This window comes from Dermacentor andersoni, chromosome 1, assembly GCF_023375885.2.
Source record: "Dermacentor andersoni chromosome 1, qqDerAnde1_hic_scaffold, whole genome shotgun sequence".
Lineage (NCBI taxonomy): Eukaryota > Metazoa > Arthropoda > Arachnida > Ixodida > Ixodidae > Dermacentor > Dermacentor andersoni.
The window spans coordinates 181,210,294-181,236,536 of NC_092814.1; the positions used below are offsets into that span (position 1 = coordinate 181,210,294).

A 26,243-nucleotide genomic window follows, 5' to 3' on the forward strand; every position below is an offset into this window, starting at 1 on the left:
GTGTGATGCGGGGCTCGTGCGGCTCGCGTGCCGTCGTTCGAGGCGCACAGTCGCGTGGGGTTTCCGCAGGAGACAGTCGCTCGGCGAGGTCGTCCGCAGGCCCTAATTGGTAAGCGCCCCGCCGATTTGCCGTCGCCTACGCTTGCGGCTTGGCCGGTCGCGGCTTGACTCGAGTCGAACGTGGCCCAACGACGGTAGGCGCCCAGCGCTCCTGCTGGTAGGCGATCGAATTTTTCGCGTTACCGACCTTACCTTCGAATGGAACGCTACGTGCGGCTTGTCTGAAACTTGGCCAATCGAAGCGGCAGGGGAAGGAGGTTAAATAATGTGGCTCGAGGTGAGGTGCCGGTGTTTCGACAAGAGTACACGTCTCGGAAGTCGTGTCCTCTCGTCGAAACGTTGGCTTTTGGCAAGGGCTTCACCCTTGTCTGTCTGTTGCTCTATATTGGAGCGAGTTACCTAAAGGCCGATACTGTCTTTGTAAGCAGAATGTTTCTGAAACTTTGCACGTCTTACAAACCATTAATATACCTAACCACTCTGCTTACTCCCTTTGAGCATGAATCTGCGGACGAGCTCAGTTTACTATCCCGTTTATTAAGACCTCGCTCGGACGACCACCCTTTCCTTTGTTTTTAACTGTCATGCTATAAGCGAAGAGAAACCTTCAGAAATGTCCAAATAGTGGCAGTTTAGTTCTCATTCAGTTACACTAGTTAGCACCGTCCCGCGAAGAGCTAGCTGCCCGGTCGGTCTCACGCTTTCAAGCAAAAGTGAGGTGGTTTCACCGAATAACCTCTTTCGCAGTGGTGGACTTTGAAGCATAACCGGCCAAAACATTTTGCTTCAGGAGCAATATACAGCCGCGAGCAAAAGTTTGGTTGCAAAGGCATCAGCAAAAAAATTAATTTCTTCTACCGTGTAGAGCTGCGCAGTGTGTAATTGCTTCAGTACATTGTAATGGTCGAACACGCCCACGCATCCCGGCCACGGCGGCCGCATTTCGATGGGTCGAAATGCGAAAACACCCGTGTACTTAGGTTTGGGTGCACGTTAAAGAACCCCAGGTGATCCAAAATTCCGGAGAGTCCAAAATTCCGGAGTCCCCCACTACGGCGTGCCTCATAATCAGAAGGTGGTTTTGGCACATAAAACCCCATAATTAATTAAAACACGCCCACGTAGACTGTAACTTGTTTTTCGCCGGCATGCACAGGCTGCAAATGTTTCTTTTTCGCGCCATCGATGGTTTTAGAACTTCCGCTCATGAATGTGTACATGCTGGCGTGTTAGCTAGGTGTCACTATAATCCGAATTCACGTGAACTTTTCGCTGTTAACTCCAAACGCGAACGTGCGAAAGGTGCTCCGTGTTGCTTTAATCGTTTAACGCCGGTGAGTTATACCGGGTGTTTCAGCGAACACTTCCAAAATTTTTTTGAAATTGCCTGTGGCAGATGGCATCATTCTAGTCCATGAGCTCGTCTACTCGAAGAGGCCGAGGTTACTTGTACAAAAAAAATTAAATACATAATCGACTAATTTAAAAATCGCTAATTATGTTTTCGACTAATTACCTTGTGGCACACATTGCGATTTACAAATTCTTGTCGGGGAGTTCGCAAGACAGATTCACTTTAAAAGAATTCTCAGGATGACACAAGTTTCGAGACATTAATTCCAGAACTTTGCGTAGAAATGCATTGGCGTTCCGGTTACTTTTGCGCTTCAATGCATAAAACGTCGTTTTTTAAAAAAAAGTGGAACGAGAGTGCATTTTTACCACAAGTTTGATGGCGCATATCTCGTAAATGGTGTCATCCACACAATTATTTTGAAGTGGGTATGCCTTGCTGTCACAACCGCTAGAATTTGTAATTTGCAATGTGGGTCATATCGTAATTAGTTAAACACTTAATTAGTGATTTGGTTAATCGTGAATTGAATTGTGGGATTTTACGTGCCAAAACCTCGATTTGATTGAGGCATGCCATAGTGGGGGACCTCAGATAAATTTTGACCACTAGGGGACCTTTAACGCATAGAGTTTAATACAATTACCAGAGGGAACTGTGGCGACCCGCCGTGGTTGCTCAGTGGCTATGGTTTTGGGCTGCTGAGCACGAGGTCGCGGGATCGAATCCCGGCCACGGCGGTCGCATTTTGATGGAGGCGAAATGTGAAAACACCCGTGTGCTTAGATTTAGGTGCGCGTTAAAGAACACCAGGTGGTCGAAATTTCCGGAGCCCTCCACTACGGCGTGCCTCACAATGAGAAAGTGGTTTTGGCACGTGAAACCCCATAAGTTAATTTTTAACTGCGGCACTAGTGTCCACGGTAGCTGCAAGCAGGGCAGTTCAACCAGCATCGGAATGATGGGCCTTACATGGATTTGCCTAAACCTTGTCCTTCTGGCTTTAAATGGCTTCGTACCTTTGCAAAGTGATCATTCTTAAGAAATTACTGCGATATAAATAATAAAATGAACATTATTAAATTATCTGCCGGTAGGATTTGAACAAAGGACCTCTAGCACAGAAGCCCGATATCGAAACCATTACGCCACCGACGCATGGACAAGCGGAATCACTGCAGTTAGCAGCGATTATGCGAGCTTGCAGAGTCATATTGCCCTCTTCATTAAAGAAAGAATATTTGCAGAGTCATATTACCCTCTTCATTAAAGAAAGAATATAAATTGATTTGAAATTTAGGCCCAGATAAAGTGTGATAAGCGAAGCCGCAAGAACGTCTGAAGTCCCAAGCACGAAGATCAGACAAATCCATGTACTACCCATCATTGTCGTGGTGGCGTAATTATGTTAATTATTCCATGAAGTATTTTCATTTCTCGATGAAGTAATGTCCCCCTCATTTAGATAAATTTAGATCATTTAGAGTAAATTAGATTAACGGTTAGAATTGTTCTATCTGCCACAGTCAGTTTTTAAAAACGTGGTGCAGGAAAAGAAAGAGAAAAATTCACCGACAATTAGGATACCCCCTAATGCCAATTTTGAGCGCAGCTGTTTAGGTGTTTTGTAGTGGCGATATATTGTGGCAAAGAATTTAATTCTGAACGACAGGTCCGCTCGGCTGCGGCGCTGAGCCTCTGCTCGGGCAGCTCGTTTAGCAGCACCGGCAGACGAAGCATTTCCACCGGTTGCGTCACTCATTGTTCGGGAAGAAAGCGGGAACGCGCGGTTCGCGCGGAGCGCATTCTCTAGCGGCAGCGGTGCAGGCGAAGTAGCGCATGCACGGTGAGTCCGAAGCCCACGCCAGCGCTTTTCCATGTATGGAATCTGAGGACGCGCTCGCCGCATGCGTGGTCGCCGCCGTGAAGCACTTCTCGTGCGGCATTCCGCTTTCCTCCTCACCCTTTCGCCATACTCTCCTCCACTCTCCTCCTCCACTTTCCTCCTCATGCTTCCGCTGCACCCTCCTCCGCTTTCCTCCTCGCGCTCTCATCGCTGAAAGAGCTGCACTCCGCGTTCGCTCTTTCATCCTTCGTTGTGCTCGTTCGCTCGGTTGCACCGACGCCGACTCTCAACGCTGGTTACAGCATCATGGAATACCAACTAGCCCGGTCTCACACCTTGTCTCAACGCAGGAAGGGGCGCCTAAGAGCTGCGCTTTAAAAAACATCCAGTATAGTTTCGCAGTTGAAGAATTCGTCTTGGTCCAAGGATCGAACCATCGCCTTTTCGGAGCACTATAGCCTCGCCAATTGAGCTAATTACCATAAGACTGGCAGTTGGCTATCACAATTTGCCGACTCCTCTTGTTTCAACCATCTCCAGCACACATAAATGCAGCTGTCAATCTCTACATCTCGTAAGGCATGTACCGCGCGTCAATGTCCTCTATGCATCTAGCAAAGCATGTACCACGAACGCCGTTTTCAAGTACCAGGAGCATATAAGCATGCCTCCCCCCCCCCCCCCCCCCCTACCCCAACTCGGCTTTCCTGCACCGTGAACGCTTATACAACGACAGGGTTTTTTCCTCTCTTGAAGTCTTTTTCGCAGCTTACAGCCAGCGTCAGGCACGTGCTTGCGCGGAGACGACGTGCGCAACTGCCATGTGCCAGAAGACAGCGCTGCGCTTGATTTTCGTCTTGTGCATTTGGCCGTCATCGTAAAACTTGTGCAAATCTTCGTGCGCATGAAAGCCCAGTTTAAAAACACCAAAGAAGAAGCCTAAGTTAAGTTGTCTTGTAGATTATATACTGTCTGCGTAACCGCTTATCGTACCCGCTGTGGTGGCTTAGCGGCTATGCATGGCGTTGCGCTGCTTAACACGAGGTCGCGGGATAAAATCCTAGTCTCGGCGGCAGCATTTCGTTGTGGCGCGATGCGAAATCGCCCATGTGTCGTCCATTGAGTGCACCATAAAGAATTCCAGGTCGCCAAATTAGGAAGTGTGCAGGCGAAAGTTGAAATCAGCTAGAGCAAGACAGGGGTATTTGGAGATCGCAGGGACAGGCATTCGTCCGGGGCAGCGGGCATAAAAATAGGCTGCTGCTGCTGCTGCTGCTGCTGCTGCTGCTGCTGCTGCTGCTGCTGCTGCTGCTGCTGCTGCTGCTGCTGCTGATAATGATGATGATAAAGCTATAGCGTACTTGTCGGTGTTGTGTTGTCTTTGCCACCATTTCTAAATGGTGTCACTTACAATCCCCCGATTGACGCATCTTCGACTTCCAACGTTATGGAGTAGCCTTAGGGACAGCCGCGTGCCGATACGGCGATGCGGAGATTAAAAGTGCTGCGTGCCATCACATGCAGGCATTCCCCAATTCCTACCGCCGTAGGAGCATCGAGACAAAATGGCCACCTGGAACGAGGCTGACTGGCACGACGAGGCGGAATGCGACATTGCTGAAGAGGCGGCAAGGGTGGCTGCCCAAAATTCCAGCCTGGAGTGCGACATCGACGTCTCGGTCACGTTGGCGCGCTCAAACTACACGGCCGCTGCGGTACGCGCTGCCCTTTGAAGAGGCGTCATCGCTTGATTGTTGCGGCCTCGTGGCCGGAACAATCAAGGAAGCTGAGAATAACGATTCTTTCGGCTGATGATATATATACATATATATACCGCTCAGCTGTTTAGGGCCCTCGCTCACTAAAATCACATTGCCTGACCTGCGGAGGGCTTGGTCTCCGGTTATATGATGTCATATCTTTGCCGGTAGAATACCGCATTGTAATACATCGACTATAGTTCGTATCATGAGGGCAAATCGTGAGGATAGAGGGAACGTCGATTCAGTACTTTCTTTGCGTGCTAGTCCTTGATTTTGTAGCAGCAACATCTGACACTGAATGAAGTCAAAAAGTAAAAAAGTACCACATATAGTGTAGTTGTGACCCAGCTATTATACGAAAGGCTTTTCTTTCAAAATCATAAACCTTCGCCGGTCGCACTACGGCGTGTAGGAAAGTTCTCTGAAGTCATAGAGTGGCCGGTGGCCCAAATGCGTGACCTTTGCTCCCGTCTTTTCAGGAACTTCTGTCAACAGCTTCCTTGCGCTCTGACATTTCATGGCACGAAAGCTTCATAAAGCTATTCCTCTGCGATCTTTTCTTCCCCAAGTCATGCTTTTTCTTTTTCATTAAGAATGGGTGTAAGATGTTAGCTTAAACGACCCGTATTCGCTCACCCAAAGTAAAATATTTTTGAGCTCCGTCTGTGTCTGCAACTGCAATTTTTTCCTCTAGCTATCGTTATGGCTTCACCTTAAAAACGAAAGAAAAGGTAAACTAGACGCTTTGTCATGACTACGATGAAGCTACCACGCAAGCGCACGACGACAAAACTGAGACTTAAAACAGACGATCAGCTTTTACGGCTCATAGGAAGCCTTAGAAATGTGACGATGAGTACCCTATATTTCTAAAAAGTTTCGCGCTATAGCTCTAACGCTGCGGTATATACCGACGAGCCCAGTTCTCCGCTCGTACAATTACGCATTCAAGAAAGCTGGAAAGGACTGCAGCAGCATCAAAGATACGGTATGCCGTAACAATGACGCCTCATAAGATTGTCATCGTACTGAACATTCTCATCGATTATGGTTATCCCGTGCTATTAAGAATGAGTAACAGATTCCGTATGAAGCTGTTAAACAGTAAAGGTTTGAGAGCGGATAGTTTTTTCATGCCGTGTTTTTTTCATTCGCTTTGTTCTTTTTTTTGTTTTACCCGCTTGTACATCGGCGTTTTCTTCTTTCGCGTCGACTTTGGTTGACAAGCTTTCCTTTCTTTGTTTGTTTCTTTGTTTGTTTGTTTCTTTCTCTCTCTCTCTTTCTTCCTTTCTTTCTTTCTTTCTTTTTCTTCGCCCAGCGGCAACTAGTAAATTTTAAGCGCGGGAAAAAAACAGGGTCGAAATGAGGGCAAGCGCTTGTCCTTTCGTCGCCGTTTCTTCCTTCACTCTTCAAGTTTACTTGTAAAACAAGCTCTTGTAAAAAGTTATGCAGTAATCCCCTCTGCCTTGCACTTCCTCCGTTTTGCCGTATACGAACATATTTAGCGTAAGGTTATACGGTGATACGGTCATGCTAAAGCTAGCATTGGCCGCTGAAACTCTGTGTTAAAACGCCAAGGCGCACACTTGTGCCGGCAAAAAGTCGTTGCATCAACTGACAATGTCGGGCGCCCATATGGTTCCTATAAGTCATGTTCCATGATTTTATTTACAGAAGCGTTCGGGTCCTTTCGCGGATGTGCCATCTGAAAAGTCTGGACTGTCTCTGGAGTAAGCTGACATTTCAGTCATTTCATTATGAGCGAGCCAAAGGGTTCGGCACTAGGCCTGAACTCGAGCTCTGTGCATGGTCAGATGTAACATAGCTGTAAAGGGGCCAAAATTAGTCTGTTAGATGCCTGAAAGATATCGTTATACTTGAAAATACGCAGATGCCCGACATAAGGGGCGTTACGTAGCGTGTAAGCATAATAAGCAGTTGTGTCAAGTACTGGATGTGGTGATGTGCTGCTCTGATAGTTTACAATGTAAAGTCTTTCATATAGCGCCGAAGCCTTTGCACTGTGAGGCTCTGTTGCGGCTTATGTATATCCTTTAAATACTAAGAAAGTGCCTCATAACTGAAAAGTGGCTCTCTACTAAGAAATAGGTATGTAGAGGAATATTCCGTTGTCACGTAAACATAAGTCGGCATCATATACTTTCCGTTTTCTCTACGTTCCAGACCATGGCGATGCTTTCGCCGCACCTGCTAGGGAACTAAGCCCAAATTCTTCATCTTTTCTATATTATTGTTATTATTCAAACATAACAGTGAGCTCAACTGGTCACGAATAGGTGCTTGACAGTGAATAGATGTGTGTGTTCTGACACGCTTCCCGCCAGCGAGGACAGTCTCCTGGACGGCGACCTCGACAGGGACTTCCCTCCAGGAGATGGCGTCCTCATTCCAGGACTCTCGGATCTATCCCTCTCCCCGAAACACACCATCGCAGCTGACCCGTTGGGTAGGTCGACACATTAAACGGGCCTTGTGCTCTTTCGCGTGAAAGATGCCTCGCACATGGAGGGCGGCAGGCGCATACCGTTGCCGTATGCGAGCCATGCAGATGCAAATGCGCGCTGTTTAGCGCCAGCGTTTGCTATTTGTTTCCTGTCTTATAAGCTTCTAAACAGCACTTGAAACGCTCGCAGTTAGAAAAGAGAAGTCAGCAGGCCAGTAGAAACCGAAAAAAAAAAGAATTCACAGGGCAAGTTTGGTCTGCTAGCATGCGCCTTGAAAGTAAAAGTAGGTGGGTAATAAATGACCAGAGTGCATTTTCCGCAAGCACGCACGCGCATACAAAATAGCAACGAAGTGGTTGATTTCGTTCTTATAGCGAGTTGAGATACGCATGAGTGATTGACGGTGAAATGCACGGAATATGTGATTTGAGTGCTACAGACGCAACGCCTCTTTAGATACCGCAATTACCCTCTGATGTAACCGCGTACTTTCTCCTATGACCGCCCTTTCCTACGGTAAGGTCGCAGGGCAGAGAGTAAGGTGCGTCAGTGTTGGCTTAGTTATTGATCGAGGCATTCTCTGCAGTTGTATAATTTGTACCGAACAAATGGATCATGCATACACATGCGATAACAGGTGTATCGCAGGCAGAGTCCTTCGTCCTGCAGTGGACATAAATGATGATGATGATGATGATGATGATGATGATGATGATGATGATGATGTGTCATATATACGCGTGCTTTTGAGAGCTTTACCTTCCACCGGCATCGCAGACCTAAGTTTGTCGGAGGGCGACGACACGTTGGGACAGCAGCAGTCGCCCTCATCCAAACCTCTGGCAACGATCCCGGAGGAGCCCGAGCTGGAGGCGCAGCTCGAGAAGGAGCACCCGCCGGAGCGCAACCCCGAGGAACTGAGCACTCACATGGAGGAGGAGCCGGCGCCTCTCGTACTCAACGCGCTGCCCCTCCAGGACCCCGACCTGTCCACGGAGGCCGGAAACGGTACGGGGGGGTTGGGGGCGACTGTGCGCTTGCCTATTTCATCCAGTCGAAGCGTTTACGGTGGACTGCAGTCGCCGACGCGCGATGAACGTAGGCCCTCCCACCGTCTCCCAAGCACGTGCTATATCTGACGACGGCATTCATCCAACTTCCCTCGGAACTTTTCTCGAAAAAGTATATAGTCAACATTCGTCTGGGCCTATATATAGTCGGTGTGCTGCACTGAATTTCATTAGGGATTTTATGCGTCTTCGGCTACTGTGTGCGGCGACGTGTAGCAAGCGCAATCTTTAAAAAAAATTAAAAAATTAAATTCTGGGGGTTTACGTGCCAAAACCACCATCTGATTATGAGGCACGCCGTAGTGGGGGACACCGGAAATTTGGACCACCTGGGGTTCTTTAACGTGCACCTAAATCTAAGTACACGTGTGATTTCGCATTTCGCCTCCATCGAAATGCGGCCGCCGTGGCCGGGATTCGAACCCGCGACCTCTTGCTTAGCATCCCAACACCACAGCCGCTAAGCAACCACGGAGGTCTAGCGCAATCTTTCCTCGCCAAATGTATGTTTGCGCAACTGTAAAGTATATCGCTGTTTTCTGATTGGCCGTGTCACCGCACATCGTTCGCCCATTAGGCAATTAAGCCCATGTGGCAACACCCCAATATTTGTTTATTTGGACAGTGTTGCCAGCACAAGTAATGGATTCTGGAGTTGACATAGCGATCAGTGGTGGTGGGGCTGCCGGCGGCGCCATAGCGTAGCCGTGGCCACTCCTCTGTCGCTGAAGGGCCACGTCGCTGTGCGGCAGGCAGATCTCGCCGTTTGCCAGCAAGACCGCCGTCGGCCGGCGTTCCGCGAACCGCAAGCGGCGTGCGGGGAGTTGCCGTGCCGCTAACGTGAACGCGCCTTTAATTCCCGCGCCATCGATTCATAAGTGGCTCCAAAAAAATCAACGTCGCCCTGCTTGGGAAGGAATTGTCTCTATTTGCGTCGGGAATATTAAGAAATGGAACAAGCGATCGCTTACTTGAATTCTGATGGCGTTTATATAGCTTCTTCGCTCGTGAATTGCATTTCGCTGGAACTCTGACCCGCCGTTGTCCAGTATCGTTTTCACAACGTGGAAAACAATTCAATGGTTGCAATCCTCGCCCTTCTCGAGTTTTGTATCAAAGAACTCTTGGCAGCGAGTTGATCCTTTTGAAACCGTACCGCAACACTGTCGGTGGTATACGCTTCCAGGTGCTGGTGGCTCCCAGTTCTCTGTGCAAGACACTTTTATGGCGTTTTTCACTTTCGTCCTCGAGGATCATAGTCTCATCGCTGTTTTCAATATTTACACTGTGAGAAATTAAAAATAAAGACACACCTAACTCGCTAAACTCGTAAGCGTAAAAACGACGTGCTCCCTGCGGCCCTGCTTGGGCGACGGCGCTTTCTCACTCACGGCGCCGAGGGTTGTTTTTACGAGCGCCCCTTGGGCAGTGCTGGTTGCGCCTCGAAGTGACAGGACGAGTCGGGAGAAGGTTAACTTTATCCGAAAGTGCGCAGGAGGATAACTATCGCGGGGAATTTCTCGCTTGTTCCAGAAATTCCTGCTGGCCCTGTACGATGTAAGTATAAAATGTCGCAGTCTCACCCGAAAGGCGAAGCATTGATTGCGATAGCAAATTATTAGACAGCTATACGCGGTAAGTTTAGTTGTTTTATCAGCTGTACAAATTGCTGTAAACATTAGCTTACTTACCAAATTAACGAGTATATACGGTGTGGTGCGCGCACATGCGAACATGAGCGCATATCTCGTAACTCGCATAACTCGATAGCCGCGGGCTGTCAGAACGCTGGCGCGATGGAGAGCAGCAGCAGCGGCGAGCGAATTCCCCTTCATGCTGCCTCTCGCTTCAACGTGAGCCAGGCGTGAGAAAATTGCGCACGCAAAGCCATCAGCGTTCTCAGGTCTGCTAGCCTTCGAACCCTCCGCAGATTACCCTCAAGATAGGACGCGTACGACCGTGCTCAGCCGAGCCATGCGCAGCGTTGGCTGAAGTAGAATCGCGCGCTGCCCTTCCATCCTCTACGCGTGCGCACATCTCGCCGGTCCCCTCCTTGCGCGCGCGAGAAGACGCCGCCGCCACAAGCCACCATCCTTCTCGGCTCACCCTTGCGCATACAACTTGCGGCGCGCGGCTGCGACATCACGGCGACGGCGGTGGCTACAACGGCGCGGAAATTCGCCTGGGGTGTCCATATCATTGATGATGATTATGATTATAATGATAACTGCGGAACAAGCACTGAAAATATCCTCCGGTATCCATATGCCGTTGCTTGCCAGAAACTGGAGCGATCCGTATACTTGCTGTCACGGCCATGACAGCCTTTCAACCGAACTCTCTGCAGATATGCTTCCTGACTCATCGGAGCCACACTTCCGGATTTCCGAGCAGTCGTTGGCCGAATCCGCGGTCCTTCGCCCCGAGATGAGCGACATCTCGCTGAAGGAAGACAAGGCAACGAGCACGGCCGACGTTATTATCGAAGACCTGCCCGCGCGGCCCAAGTCTCCGTACCAAACGCGCAACAGGCCGCAGATTTCGGCGCAAGTGCAGCTGTCTCCTTTTCCGAGTAAGTCCATTTCGCCAAGTGAACGCAACAGATGAAATATCAACAGAATGCTATATCCGTCCCATCTAATCAGCCAGTGGTTATGAAACTGAGTCTCTATTCCCAAAGGGGAACACGTGCCGGCCTTGCAAACTTGGAAGTACGGACACAGTATAATAGTAAGGGCGATACTGATTCACGATTCACGATGATACACGATACTGATTCCGATACTCTGTATCACGGTAATTCTTGTGGGCTTCGTGTAACGACGCAGGCTGATAGCTCTAGAGCAAGCTGCAGCTGCATATTTACACGATTTACAAAAACAAAGAAAAATTGATCAAGCTCTAAAAGTCTCTCAAAACGTCAAAAACAGTATATGCAGTCCTCGTGCAATCGCGAAAACATTGTGTGGGGTTTCGGTAACACATGTGTACCACATGTCGGCGCAAACAAGTATCTTTTATTGCGATCGAAATTATAGGAGCACTCCAAGCCAATTTTGGCCGATGCCGTGCAAGTGCGATAAGATCTGCGCCTTAGGCTATATGTGCTGTGGGTGCGAGGAGAAGCGCGCGAGGGTGAGCCGAGAATGATGGTGGCTTGATTTGCACCCAATGTCGGAAGTCACGTGATCAGCGAGCGCTAAGGTGGAGAAGGAGACGGGTGAGCGCGCGTATCTTCGTCTAGTCCGTCTGTGGCTGGTAGCTTCATGTGCGCTGTCTTTTCGCGCAGCTGCTGTTGCAGGTCGCGTAATTTCAAGTATCGCAAATTCATTGAAGTGAGAGGCAGCGCGAAGCGTTCGCCCCCCTCTGCCTGCGCTTTTCATCGCGCCAGCGTTGTGGCATCGAGTGTTCATGGTCAGCGAGTGAGATCTCTTCATGTTTACCTGTGCGCGCGTGACACATTGCTCATTAATTTAATTAGTAAGGGAATGTTTACTGCAATTATGGGGCCGATAAATCGACGAGCCTTACTTCGTGTAGTTGTCTGATAATTTGCTTCGTCTTTCGACCGAAACTGCTACTTTTTTGCTGAAAACCTTTCATATACGTTCTGCATAATATATAGCACAGTGTGGAGGCACGTTAGATTTTTTTCTGTGGCTTCTGGAGCGTCTCGCGGGGAACCGGAAGCCCGTCAAACCTCAATGTTCGTCCGCGTGTTGACGACTCAGACACAGCGTTGGCGCCCTCTTTTGGGCCGTTTACCTTTATTCTCATCTGTGCCTCGCATGTAGTGTAACGTAGTTGTTGGACTTAAATGGTTACTGAATATGTATAAAGGTGTATTACTTAATTACGCTTTTGCAATAGCAAAACGTCCACTCTTACCGTGGCAAGAAAGAGATTTGTTAAGTCGTAAAAAAGTCGCAGTTTCGCCCGAAAGGCGAAGTATCGATTGTGATAGCAAATTAGCTTTATCGATAGGCTGTTAAACTGGTAAACATAGACATGCTAACTAAACTAACAAACGTGGTGTCACGCGCGCACGAGCAAACTTGAACGCATCTCACTCGGTGACCGCGGAAGCTCGCTGTCAAAACGCTGGAGTGAGAATTTTAAAATAGGCTCAAACCACGGCACGTTTCGATAACCTCTCCTTCGCCAAAACGACCTAAATACGATAACATGTTGAGATAACGTCCCTCTAACGTACTACTCTAAAAAAATTGCCATCGTTCTAAAGAATCGTTATTGCGTTTTATACATCCTTCAATAAACGCTCTTTCGAAAATCTATTGAAGCTCATTCTCTATTTTTGTAAGGATGGTGCCGAGGTTTCGACGCGAATCTCGTACAAGCAGCGGCCGCAGAGTGCCATAGAAACAGCGAAAGCAGCCACAAATAGGTTTGCAGTTATAATGGCATTGAATTGCGTACTGCACATGGAACACATTTCGGTGCATCTTGACAAGAGACGTGCAGCGGATTTCGGCCAGAAAACTGACCTGGAAGCGTCCGCCGAGGCGGCGGAGAAACGCAATCGAGCGCCATCACCGACCACAGCGTTTGTCTGCGGACGTCGTGAAGGTCTCGCGCGACAACACGTGCGTCTAAAAGAGTCCGACAAAGCTGTATAGTCGGTTTAGAGCAGGAGAAAGAGATCAGTTGGGTTTAATAAATGAATAATGCGCTTGACGGCGTATATTTGTTGCGGCGAGGATATTTAGGTACAGCGTTTGTTTCTTCGAGTAATTCCCTAAGCAGGAGCCATGACCGACGCATCTGCGGCGGTAGCGCAGATGACGCCGGCTCGATATGCTGTCCTGTGTTGAGAAATGTCGGGCGATGACGTAATTTCGGGCAAACGGAAGTCTGCGAAGGCCTCGAGAAAAAAACCACTTCTGCGGTAAAAAGGAAGTTTGGCCTCCAACAGTAGTCAGTCTCGTTCCGCCAAATTATTGAAAAATAGAATTTGTAAGGAATAACCTACTTCTCTATAAACTGATTTAGTGTTGCCCTTTAAAAGGCGAGAGGCGACTGTCACACGAAGAGTGTCCAAAACGAGAACAAGGTGAAAGCAAGTCTCCCGCTTTCACCTTGTTCTCGTTTTGCTCATCGTCTTGAATTGCCATATCCCGCCTTCCCCGCGTTTTCCCTGGAAGAGTGCCCAAGTACCTTTCCGCAACAAAAACGACTGATTCGAGCACATTTCGCGACCTGGCCTGTTCTGCAACCGTGTGGATCGCAGGCCCCGAGAAGCTCGCGCCTCCGCCAGCCGAGAACCGGCCAGTGCCACCTCCGTTGTCCCAGCGAAGCCAGCAGGGGGCGCGCCGCAAGGCGGCAACCGCGTTGGCCGAGGCCCCGAACTCGCGTGCGGTGGGCGCTGAAGCGGCTCCACCCGTCATGGCGGCCAAGGGCTCCGTGGCCAACCAGTTCCTCGAGAAGATTGGGCAGCTGCGTGGCCCCGCAGTGTTGTCCGAAGGCGGCCACGACACCTACACGCTGGCCGAGGACCTCATGAGCATCGAGGGCGCCCAGAAGCAGCCAGACAAGTACAAGAAGGAAGACTTTGGGGAGCTGTTCACCAAGAAGTCGTGAGTTTGCATCGCACTGTTTGCCATGTACCAGGTGTATTTTTAGACTATATGTATACAGAATTTAAAAAAAAATTGTCCGCTGCAGGTGGCACAATTCTAAGTTTGGAACTCGTTTGCTCGAATAGGCGGACATTACTTGCACAATAAATCGAATTATATAATTCACCAACTAACAAAATTTCACTACGTTTTTTAACTTATTACTTTACGGCATATGTTGCAATTGAGGAATTGTAGCCGGTGAGGTGGCAAGACATATCCAGTTCGAACGATTTCCAAGGATGCAGCCGTTTGAGATGTGCGCCATTAAATTTGCGGTAAGAATACGCTGTAGTACCACTTACTTTTTTTTTATTTTTCAAAAGAACTGCCGTGTTGTGCACTGAAGCACAAAAGTAACCGGACCGTCGATGTTCTTAGTCGCAAACTTCGGGAATTAATATCTCTAAGCGGATTCGTTTCAAGTGGATCACCATGCGAACTCGCCGGCTACAATTCCTAAATTACATTGTACGTCGTACAGTAATTGGTCAGAAAGTTAATTAGTGAAATTTTGTTAATTAGTCGATTCTGCATTTCGATTGCTCGTCCAAGTAACGTCTGCCTCTTCCAGTAATCGAGCTTGAGGACTAATATAATGCTATCAGCGATAAGCATATTTTTTTAAATTATGTATAACCTAGAAAAGAAAAATAGTATATGTATTTGGAAGATAGCTAGATGCAACCAGTGGCATGATCAGGTGGAAGACGTTTGGAAGCAACTAGAGGCCAAGTCGTTTTCAGTTACGAGCTGCACTCAGTGAGCGCTTAGCTCGTTTGCGCAAAAGCCGTTTTTCCTTAAATAAATGTCACAGTGTGCCTGCAAGTGCAGAGGCTTTTAGTTTTGCACACTGCCGACCGAACTATATTGGGCGAGCTGCAGCGCACTACAGCGCCACATATGCATGGCTCCTCGATGTGTCTGCAACCTGAAGGTTGTCAGATTTAAATGCCACAAGTCCTCAGAATTGCGTATTCGTCAACGACTAACATTATATTACGGCATGCAAGTTCCGACGCTTCTGGCAAATCACAAAGAATCTGTGAAAGACATGCCAGATCTTTGCGATACCAGAACAACACATTTGTGGACTAAATCTATAAAAATGCATTGCTGAACCTGTAGTGTCCAGCTCTAGCAGTGAACTTGTCACCTTTAGGTCTTTTATATGGGCTCGGTCTTTTATAATCGCATTCGCTTTGGTTTCCCAGGAGGTGGAGGATAAAACATTTATTAACAAAAATGAAGAGACGCGAGTGACGACAGCTTTTGATACTCCTTGCCTCCGTGTCGCGCCAGTGAGGGGACCTCTCAGACCAGGAGCCCTGCGGCTGCCGTCACACGCCCCGCCTGCCGCACCAGCTGCTGCTGGTCCGGCGGGTTTGAGTTGGACAGAATAGACTCCCACTGTTCGGGGCTCGGGTTTGGGATTCGGGGAAGATGGGGATTGTTGAGGCCAGGCCCAAATGGTACCGTAGAGAGAGGCACAGGGCGGACCCTAGTGTGAGCAAAGGATGGGTTGTATGGCATGATAGAGGCTTAGGTGAATGTAGGTGTTCGTTTGCAGTTTCCGCCACGAGTATACTAGAACATTTTTGAAGACAGCCTTTTTAGGTGACTTCACACGGTTTTGTCGTATCTGGGACCTGGGTACCTTGTAATCACTTCCAGAAAAAAAAAAAAAAGGGCCCCTTTGCGCCTCCAGAGCGTCGTAACGAATTGCAAAAAATATAGAAATGTAGGTCTCAACGAGACCAAGAAGCTCAAATTCGTCGCAGAGTAGGTAAAACTAATGGTATGGTAGTAAGTAGCACCAATATAGTAAAAAAAAAAATCACATTGCACCATACCCCAGTAAAGGGTGCACCGCCGTAGATATAGATATGCTGAGGCAAAGTCACCGTACGCCACACTTTTGGTATATTAAGCCAATTCGCTTCGAATAAGCAGAGCTTGCGTGAGGCAATGGTGTCTGTAAGGCGGCTTCGGCGGTACCCACGTGGAGGGATAGTTTGTCGCCGAGTAGGTAAAATTAATGTATGGGCGTAACTAGCGTCGGTATAGTCGAAAATAACCACATTGCACCATAGACGGGATCTCCGAGATCGGCCCACCTGATCTTTTGGTCGAAAAAAAAAGGGGGTCGACCAAGTGTCGACGCTAAAGTCAAGGCAGGTGTAATTGCGCGTGAAATACGGCACGAGTACCATACTTTATGAGTGAATAACGAACATGAAAAAGAGACAAAAAGATATTAGAAAGACATAATCAACGTTTAATATTCGATTCACTTGAATCATCGTGTACATGGACATTGCGTCGACACTTCGTTGACTTTTTATTATGATTAATTTTTTTGAGTGGCGTGGTCAGTAGCGGCGGCGCCGCAATCGCCAACTACTGAAAGTGCATCCCGGTAAAGTGCGTCAGGCTCTGCAGCACGGCTGGTCTGGAACGCGCTTCTGGCATCTAAGCAGACGCGTGCTCCAGACCGCCCAGCGGTAGACCCGAAGGTTTGCGAGACGCGCTCAATAGCTAGCGATAATGCCGCCGCTACGAGCAGCGTGCACATCGCGCGACATGCGCGATAAGGCGAGGCGCGCGTCGGTCGACGCGCTGCCCATATTCGTGTTTACTGAAGGCGTTGTCTTTTGGAGGTGATCCATTCGACCATCAGCATGACTTGTAAGGTGGAGTTATGTAGCCTTTGGAGTGCAGAAGGACCTCTTCCGTCGCTTTGTAGTTGTAATCCAAGAATACAGAGGTGATCTCCCTTAGGGACGTGTTGACCCGCTAATGTGAAGTTGGTGTTCGGGGGATTTCTCTCCGTCATGCTGGCGTGTTTGCGTCGAAGCAGCACGAGCTCTGATTTTTCAGGGACACACTGGAGTCCGTAAATTGGCGGTTACATATTGAACCCATATTGTTGACCCTGTCGTGGTCCCGAGGGTGATGTCGGCACAGGTCGTATGGTGCAAGTGGGAAACGACACTATGTCGTCGCTGAGGAAGTCGCATCATCGCAACATTAAAAAGCGTAGGCGACAGGTCTGCCCCCTGGAGAGTGCCTCAGTTTGATCAGAGTGCCCGAGTTCACTTTGTGGCAAATATACACCCTTATCGTTGTGTGGCAAGATACGACCCTAAGGGTGTAAACTTTTTTTGAGAGAGTATGTCATGCTGGATAACGCGCATGTCATTCGTTATTGCACTCTTAAGCAAAATTACACCCTTTTGCCACACAACGATAATCGTCATCTGTCTTGTCCGCATTTCCTTTCTTTAACGCGGCGGGCCCGGTACTTCCCAGTAACGAACGGCATGCGCGTTATCAGCATGGCATAGCATTCCCGACCGCAAAGTAGCGGGCGCGGCGTTTTCAAGAAAGGAAACACAAGCAAAGCACATGACGATTATCGTTGTGTGGCAGACATACATTCCAAAGGGTGTAACATTACCTACACTCTTAGGCAAAGTTACACCCTTTGGCTTGCCCCTTCTGCCACACAACAATAATCGTTATCTGCCTTGATGCGTTTCCTTTAACGCTGCGAGCCCGGAACTTTCCAGTAACGAACAGCACGGGCGTTATCAGAAGGGGCAATCCAAAGGGTGTAAACTGTTCTATGCTGATAACGGGCGTGCCGTTCGTTACTGGAAAGTACCGGGCTCGCAGCGTTAAAGAAAGGAAACGCATCAAGGCAGATGACGATTATCGTTGTGTGGCAGAAGGGGCACGCCAAAGGGTGTAAACTTTTCTTAAAGTGTACACTCTAAGAAAAGTTTACACCCTTTGGAATGTATATTTGCCACACAATAATCATCTGCCTTGCCCGCATTTCCTTTCTTGAAAACGCTGCGCTCGTTACTTTCCTGTCGGGAATGCTATGTCATGCTGATAACGCGCATGCCGTTCGTTACTGGAAAGTACCGGGCTCGCCGCGTTAAGGAAAGGAAATGCGGACAAGACAGATGACGATTATTGTGTGGCAAATGTACACTCCAAAGGGTGCAACTCTTTTTAGAGTGTAAGAGTGTGGGAAGTGCCGGGCTTGCAGCGTTAAAGAAAGGAAATGCGGACAAGACAGATGACGTTTACTGTTGTGTGGGAAGTGCCGGGCTTGCAGCGTTAAAGAAAGGAAATACGGACAAGACAGATGACGTTTACTGTTGTGTGGCAAGATACCGACTCAAAGGGTGTAAACTTTTCTTAGAGTGAAGGGTTGAAATCCGGGCTAGTTGGTACATAGTTGAAGGAAAAAGCCAGTTACAAAAGACAAGAAGAGAGGTTCACACCACAACGACTGGACTGTTAACTGAGCTTTATTAGAAACTGCGCAGTCCCAGCAAGGCCAGCAGAGGATGCGCAACAACAGCATCACTAATCACAGAGCATGAAAAGACAAAATATCACATCTATCATGACCTACCTAAAAATGCTTAATTCTTTTTCAGGTAAGCGCACAGAGGTTGTACTAATGCAGTCGTCACCTAATATCTTGTCTGTTCATGGCGTTATTGTCGATACTACTTTCTTGTAATTGCTGGCGTGTCCGCAAACATTTCGTGGCTTCTCATGTACGTATGCCACCCCTTTGCTAATATCGAGCCATTGTGGATACGCGCTACCGTCCAGAACGAGGGGCCGACAGACGGCACTTTCGTCTGCTTGCTGTCCATCGTTCAGTCGCAACACTGACATATCTAGAATCATATATCGGTCTTTCATTCTAGCGCTTTTTTGCCATTCTGGCGCTTCCGCTTCACGTAAGCCTCGGCTCACTTTTCTCCAGCCAACAACATCATCATCATCATCATCAGCCTAGTTACGCCCACAGCAGGGCAAAAGCCTCTCCCATACTTCTCCAACTACCCCGGTCATGTACTAATTGTGGCCATGTTGTCCCTGCAAACGTCTTAATGTCATCCGCCCACCTAACTTTCTGCCGCCCCCTACTACGCTTCCCTTCCCTTGGAATCCAGTCCGTAACCCTTAATGACCATTGGTTATCTTCCCTCCTCATTACATGTCCGGCCCATGCCCATTTCTTTTTCTTGATTTCAACTAAGATTTCATTTACCCGCGTTTGTTCCCTCACCCAATCTGCTCTTTTCTTATCCCTTAACGTTACACCTATCATTCTTCTTTCCATAGCTCGTTGCGTCGTCCTCAATTTCAGCAGAACCCTTTTCGTAAGCATCCAGGTTTCTGCCCCGTAGGTGAGTACTGGTAAGACACAGCTGTTATACACTTTCCTCTTGAGGGATAGTGGCAACCTGCTGTTCATGATTTGAGAATGCCTGCCAAACGCACCCCAGCCCATTCTTATTCTTCTGGTTATTTCAGTCTCATGATCCGGATCCGTGGTCACTGCCTGCCCTAAGTAGATGTATTCCCTTACCACTTCTAGTGCCTCGCTACCTATCGTAAACTGCTGTTCTCTTCGGAGACTGTTAAACATTACTTTAGTTTTCTGTAGATTAATTTTCAGACCCACTCTTCTGCTTTGCCTCTCCAGGTCAGTGAGCATGCATTGCAATTGGTCTCCTGAGTTACTAAGCAAGGCAATATCATCAGCGAATCGCAAGTTGCTAAGGTATTCTCCATCAACTTTTATCCCCAATTCTTCCCACTCCAGGTCTCTGAATACCTCCTGTAAACATGCTGTGAATAGCATTGGAGATATCGTATCTCCCTGTCTGACGCCTTTCTTTATTGGGATTTTGTTGCTTTCTTTGTGGAGGATTACGGTGGCTGTGGAACCGCTATAGATATCTTCCAGTATCTTTACATATGGCTCATCTACACCCTGATTCCGTAGTGCCTTCATGACTGCTGAGGTGTCGACTGAATCAAATGCTTTTTCGTAATCAATGAAGGCTATATATAAGGGTTGGTTATATTCCGCACATTTCTCTATCACCTGATTGATAGTGTGAATATGGTCTATTGTTGAGCAGCCTTTACGGAATCCTGCCTGGTCCTTTGGTTGACAGAAGTCAAAGGTATTCCTGATTCTATTTGCGATTACCTTAGTAAATACTTTGTAGGCAACGGACAGTAAGCTGATCGGTCTATAATTTTTCAAGTCTTTGGCGTCCCCTTTCTTATGGATTAGGATTATGTTAGCGTTCTTCCAAGATTCCGGTACGTTCGAGGTCATGAGGCATTGTGTATATAGGGCGGCCAATCTTTCTAGGACAGTGTTCCCACCATCCTTCAACAAATCTGCTGTTACCTGATCCTCCCCAGCTGCCTTCCCCCTTTGCATAGCTCCCAAGGCGTTCTTTACCTCTTCCGGTGTTACTTGTGGGATTTCAAGTTCCTCTAGCCTATTCTCTCACCTTATCGTCGTGGGTGTTACTGGTACTGTATAAATCTCTATAAAACTCTTCAACCACTTGAACTATCTCATCCATATTAGTAACGATATTGCCGGCTTTGTCTCTTAACGCACACATCTGATTCTTGCCTATTCCTAGTTTCTTCTTCACTGCTTTTAGGCTTCCTCCGTTCCTGAGAGCCTGTTCAATTCTATCTATGTTATAGTTCCTTATGTCCGCTGTCTTACGCTAGAAAGTTCTGCCAGTTCTATTCTAGCTGTAGGGTTAGAGGCTTTCATACATTGGCGTTTCTTGATCAGATCTTTCGTCTCCTGCGATAGCTTACTGGTTTCCTGTTTAACGGCATTACCACCGACTTCTATTGCGCACTCCTTAATGATGCCCATAAGATTGTCGTTCATTGCTTCAACACTATGGTCATCTTCCTGGGTTAAAGCCGAATACCTGTTCTGTAGCTTGATCCGGAATTCCTCTAGTTTCCCTCTTACCGCTAACTCATTGATTGTCTTCTTATGTACCAGTTTCTTCCGTTCCCTCCTCAAGTCAAGGCTAATTCGAGTTCTTACCATCCTATGGTCACTGCAGCGCACCTTGCCGAGCACGTCTACATCTTGTATGATGCCAGGGTTCGCGCAGAGTATGAAGTCGATTTCATTTCTAGTCTCACCATTTGGGCTCCTCCACGTCCACTTTCGGCTAACCCGCTTGCGGAAAAAGGTATTCATTATCCGCATATTATTCTGTTCTGCAAACTCTACTAATAACTCTCCTCTGCTATTCCTAGAGCCTATGCCATATTCCCCCACTGACTTGTCTCCGGCCTGCTTCTTGCCTACCCTGGCATTGAAATTGCCCATCAGAATACTGTATTTTGTTTTGACTTTACCCATCGCCGATTCCACGTCTTCATAGAAGCTTTCGACTTCCTGGTCATCATGACTAGATGTAGGGGCGTAGACCTGTACAACCTTCATTTTGTACCTCTTATTAAGTTTCACAACAAGACATGCCACCCTCTCGTTAATGCTATAGAATTCCTGTATGTTACGAGCTATGTTCTTATTAATCAGGAATCCGACTCCTAGTTCTCGTCTCTCTGCTAAGCCCCGGTAGCACAGGACGTGCCCGCTTTTTAGCACTGTATATGCTTCTTTTGGCCCTCCTAACTTCACTGAGCCCTATTATATCCCATTTACTGCCCTCTAATTCCTCCAATAGCACTGCTAGACTCGCCTCGCTAGATAACGTTCTAGCGTTAAACGTTGCCAACAACGCCACACGTCAAAAAATGACAACCATTCCACTCTGTGAAGATGGAATGGCAGCGAAAGCTGACGACAGTCAAAACAATCAGACGAAAAGCATACATGCAGCAGAGATTCCTTACACGTCACGCACACCTTGAAGTCGGCCACGTCGCCGGGAACGTCTGGGAACATACGGGACCTGTAGCGCACGGTCCCGATTAGTCACATCTCGTACATTTCCGATCCCCGTCAGGTCGTTCTTGAACCACAGACGGTCGCACACTTTGCAACTAAATTTGAAATGTTTATCCGCAATGTCTCGTCGGAACCTGACATCCACACCTATGAAGTCGTTCACTCGGTCCATCCGGTACCTCTGCCGCCGCATTGCGTTGCGAGTCTGGCGTGGTTGCTCGTTCGGAAGTGGCCGGGCTCGCGATTGTCGTTTTCATTCGGCATCGCGAGAACGTTCTTCGTCGGTGGTCGTTTCGCTCCGGCGCCGTTGACATTCTCGTTGCTGTTCCCTCCGGCGCTTCTCGTACGCATGTTGTTCTTCGGGTGTACGAACTATACGTTTCCGCCCTATCAATAACGCAGCTGTTGAATGGCTCACACCCTCTTAATCAATAGCTCATACCCCCGTAGACACGGCCTCCCAATTACGACGACAGAAAAGTGAATTCTACGCTGGAATGATGAGCGGCAACGGAGCGAGCTGTGTGACAAGGATAGTTAAGGACGCGTTACAGGTTACCGAGCCCACAGGGATATGTGCCATTGAGCTTGGACCCTTTCTGCACTATCACCCTGATCGGCCCACATTATTTTTTTTTATTCTGTTGACGGACGCCGAAAAAACCACGGAAGGTTAGTCATATACAGCTTTCGCTGTAATATACGATCCGATACTGACATCTGTGGAGCACATGCTAGATTCACGCGTCATTCTGCCGTGCACTTGCTCGTATTTAGTTTCCACAACGTTTACAAGCGACAGGTGTTAGCGAACCTTATGCGCAATGCTGCTTGAGGCATATACTCAGATCTATTATTTTTCCTTACAGGCTCAACGCTGCACAATTGGCTCCGAAATTGCAGGTAATTTTTTGTCACCGTGTGTCTTTCTCATAAAAGGTTATTTGGTTCTAGAGTTGTTACACAGCGGCAGTCGACGGGAAATGCATATAAATGTTGGTTGTGTAAGCATGTCTAAAGCCTGGTGAACCCCCGCCACTCACTTGCTGTGGTCGCAACTCTCCTAAAATAAGGCGCTATGTCGCGCTGGCTGACCTATGCGGTACCAGACTATACGCAGATACTCAGATACTACATGGAAACGAAGGTCACTCAGCGTCGCAGGGCATCCAAATTGTTTAGCGGTGACAAAGCAAATGACTTCAGCCAGTATAGACGTGCAGGCACACATATTCGGGACACTTTGATCGGCCCTGTCACTCTTGCTGTTGGCGAAATCTCTTTTGTTTCTTTTTTTTTTTCATTCAACAAACGACGTTCCGCGGTTAATTGGTATTTCACTTACTTCATATATAGTGTTTGTCACGCACGCATACTTTGCTTTCTGTATCCTATTTGCGTGGCAATATTCCGTATAGCCCGGCTAACAACGTATACAGATAGTGAAGTGCTGGCCTTATTCTGTAGAAAGAGGCAGCCTTTGAGTTTTCCATGAGTCTTCTGTATACCGTCTTCTTTTGCTGTTACTCTGCTGCACAGTCGCAGACGGAAACCGAGGCTGAGTCTGAGGACGAAGATACCTCGCTGGACTTCGACCACCTGCCGATCCGCAGGCGCATGGACATCTGGAAGAGGCGAGAGGACCGTGCGATTCGCAAAGGCCTGTGAGTGCGCTAGTTTTTGTTAAAAGGCTGCCCTTATTAACAAGACGGACTTTTATTTGCACACGAGGGCGATGCACATGAGCAAAACGAGCGCAGTTTGTGTTTTGTATGCAAGCATATGGTACCTATCGATGACGAGAATCCCATGATGCATGATCCAGGAGAATGAACTTGGTGCTGTAATACGCTCGAACGTGATACCGTATTTAGCGCATACTGATGCTGCATTGCGTGTCAGATATGCGGAACTTAGATAACAAAAGGTCGGACAGACACTGAACCAGCAGTGACACAACTACGTGGACACAACATCCGGTGTGAGCCTATAGCTCTCTTATTGTTCCACACGCGCACAAGTCACAACTACACGAACGTAGCGTTCAGTGGGACTAGTGCGCGGTTCGGACTTGCAGAATTTTAACATTAAATGCTGACATTCTATAACGAGCAAGTCTATTTCCAACTCCCTCGCAATCGTCCAAATAATGATATCGCACAAGCAAGCTCAGGTGTTGGCCCAAGTTATAGACAATGTTAATGCGCTCAAAGCAAGCGGTAGAGTAGCTGCGCTTTGCACATGCAGTTCGTGTGGCTTTTTGGTTCAACGCCGCGCAAGAGGATCCGTATCCGACATGAAGCATTCCCTGAAGATCCCTACGCGCTTTTGGGGGTGGGCGAGGGGGGGGGAGAGAGAAAGAGAAATGCTTTCATTCTGTGCACATACTCAACTGGTCGGCCTTGGTCACTGTTTTAACGTGTGCTTTGTCTTCCCTCAGGATTCTGATTCCCAAGGTGGGCAAGCAGGGACGCTTCGCTATCTCCGCCGCTGGTCTTTGACCTCTTCCACACCGACGACCTTCTTTTGTGTGTTTTAGCTTCTATTCCTAAAATAAACGACGACTTGTCTTCTGCGCCCCCAAGTTTGCTTTTACTGTCAATACTCGTGGGAAGGTTTTCAACTCAGTTTTGGGCTGCCGATACAGCGATCGGTGCTGCTGCTGACGATGGCGCAGATGCCGATCGTAGAGCGTCTCTGATGAAGCAATTGCTGGAGAGTTGCGATAACTTCCGGAAATGGAAGCCTCCAGTTATTTATCAATAAACTATCGAACCTGCAACTGGCCATGGCCCTCAAGGGTTCGGAGCTTCATTTACGACCACGTCAACAGCAAGACGAACTTCCAAGATTTAGAGTGCGGTTATCTGGTTCCTAACTCTTAATGTCGATTTATAGCAGTAAGCGCCGTGAACTAACTCAATATAGCGAACACATATTGTGCAACGAAGGTGTTCGTTGTATCCGGGTTCGACTGTACCAAGTCCCGAGGAGTGCTTGAGAATTCTTAATAGCTACACAAGTGTTTACAGTATGACATAGTTGTGTGGAAATCGCTGATGTGAGCTGCTCTTAACGACAGTTGCAGCGGCATCGTGGCTGTGTGTAGAAGACTGGGAACTCTCCAGCTATGGCTGGTGCCTGCCAGCCCAGACTTTAGAGCCTAACAGCCGGGACTCCATCCGGCATCCAATGCCAGTACGGGGTGCGGATGTTTGCAACCTCGCTCTGGGATGGATTCTGTGCGTGCTTGTAACCATGGCGCCCAGTGCCCAGATCACGGCAAAAATCGCTGACAACTGCTACTGGCCAGGAATAGCATGCCAGAAACATACGGGCGGCAGCTACTGAGCACAGCAAGGCCGCGTGTTTGACTCTGACACAGATGTCCTTAATTATGGCGTTTGGCATCTGATTATGAGGCGCGCCGTAGTGGGGGACTCCGGAAATTTGGACCATCTGGGGTTCTTTAAAGTCTAAGTTCACGGCTGTTTTTCGCATTTGGTCCCCCATCCAAAATGCGGCCGCCGTGGCCTGGATTCGATGCCGCGACCTCGTGCTTAGGAGCCAAACACCATAGGCACTAAGCAAATGCGGCGGGTCACAGATGTCCTGCTCGCTTGGTTCGACGCATTAATGCAACCCCTGGGAAGTGGACAAGGCTGATGGGCATGTTAACAATGGCGCTTTCATGGAGTGCCAAAGCAAAAGGCAAGTGCCCGTCACGTTGGTAGATAAGGAGGAGAAAGACGGACAGATAACTAGAGGCCCTACAAACATGTGTAACGGCCCTCGTCTTAGCTGCAGTGAGACCAAAAAAAAAAAAAAAACACAGGAGGCGCTGTGAGGCCTCTTGCAGCATGAAAACAGCAAAAAATGTATTTACAGTTCGCTGCTCAATTTATAGGAAATCGCCGTATGCATCCAGAAAGGCAAAGCTGCTCCTGCCTCGTTAACGCTTGCGTGAGAAGCCTGTCCAAGAGGAAACCGATACATTCCTACAGCTTCCCTGAAAGGGTGCACCTGCTCGACACACCAACGACTACAAATACGGCATCACAGGCATCATCAGATCGATTCGGCCGCAGAAGCAGCAAAATAAAGGATTTACAGCTCACTGCTTGATTTGCAGGTAAGAGCTGTTGAAGATCTTGCAGATAGTTGATGTAAAGGTATAGTTGCGCTGCTGCTGAACATTGAACTTTGTTTGCTGACCTAAGCTGTATTGATTTTTTCACTGTAACCATGGAGCAAAGAGGA

The 26,243-nt window shown here is 48.2% G+C and overlaps 1 protein-coding gene across 2 annotated transcripts; it reads left to right on the top strand.

The window, feature by feature from the left end:
* On the top strand, positions 1-24,567 carry LOC126547254 (uncharacterized). 2 transcript variants are annotated; one of them, XM_050195208.3, is made up of 10 exons: positions 1-109; positions 4,785-4,975; positions 6,698-6,753; positions 7,339-7,490; positions 8,266-8,496; positions 10,906-11,130; positions 13,807-14,152; positions 22,853-22,886; positions 23,523-23,647; positions 24,424-24,567. In XM_050195208.3, the coding sequence occupies exons 2-10, from the start codon at positions 4,826-4,828 to the stop codon at positions 24,482-24,484; spliced, it is 1,380 nt and encodes a 459-aa protein (XP_050051165.1). In that variant the 5' UTR covers positions 1-109; positions 4,785-4,825; the 3' UTR covers positions 24,485-24,567. The 2 variants fall into 2 exon arrangements, with proteins under 2 accessions (XP_050051165.1, XP_050051166.1); XM_050195209.3 differs by having other exon boundaries at positions 7,369-7,490.
* Positions 24,568-26,243: the final 1,676 nt, after the last annotated feature.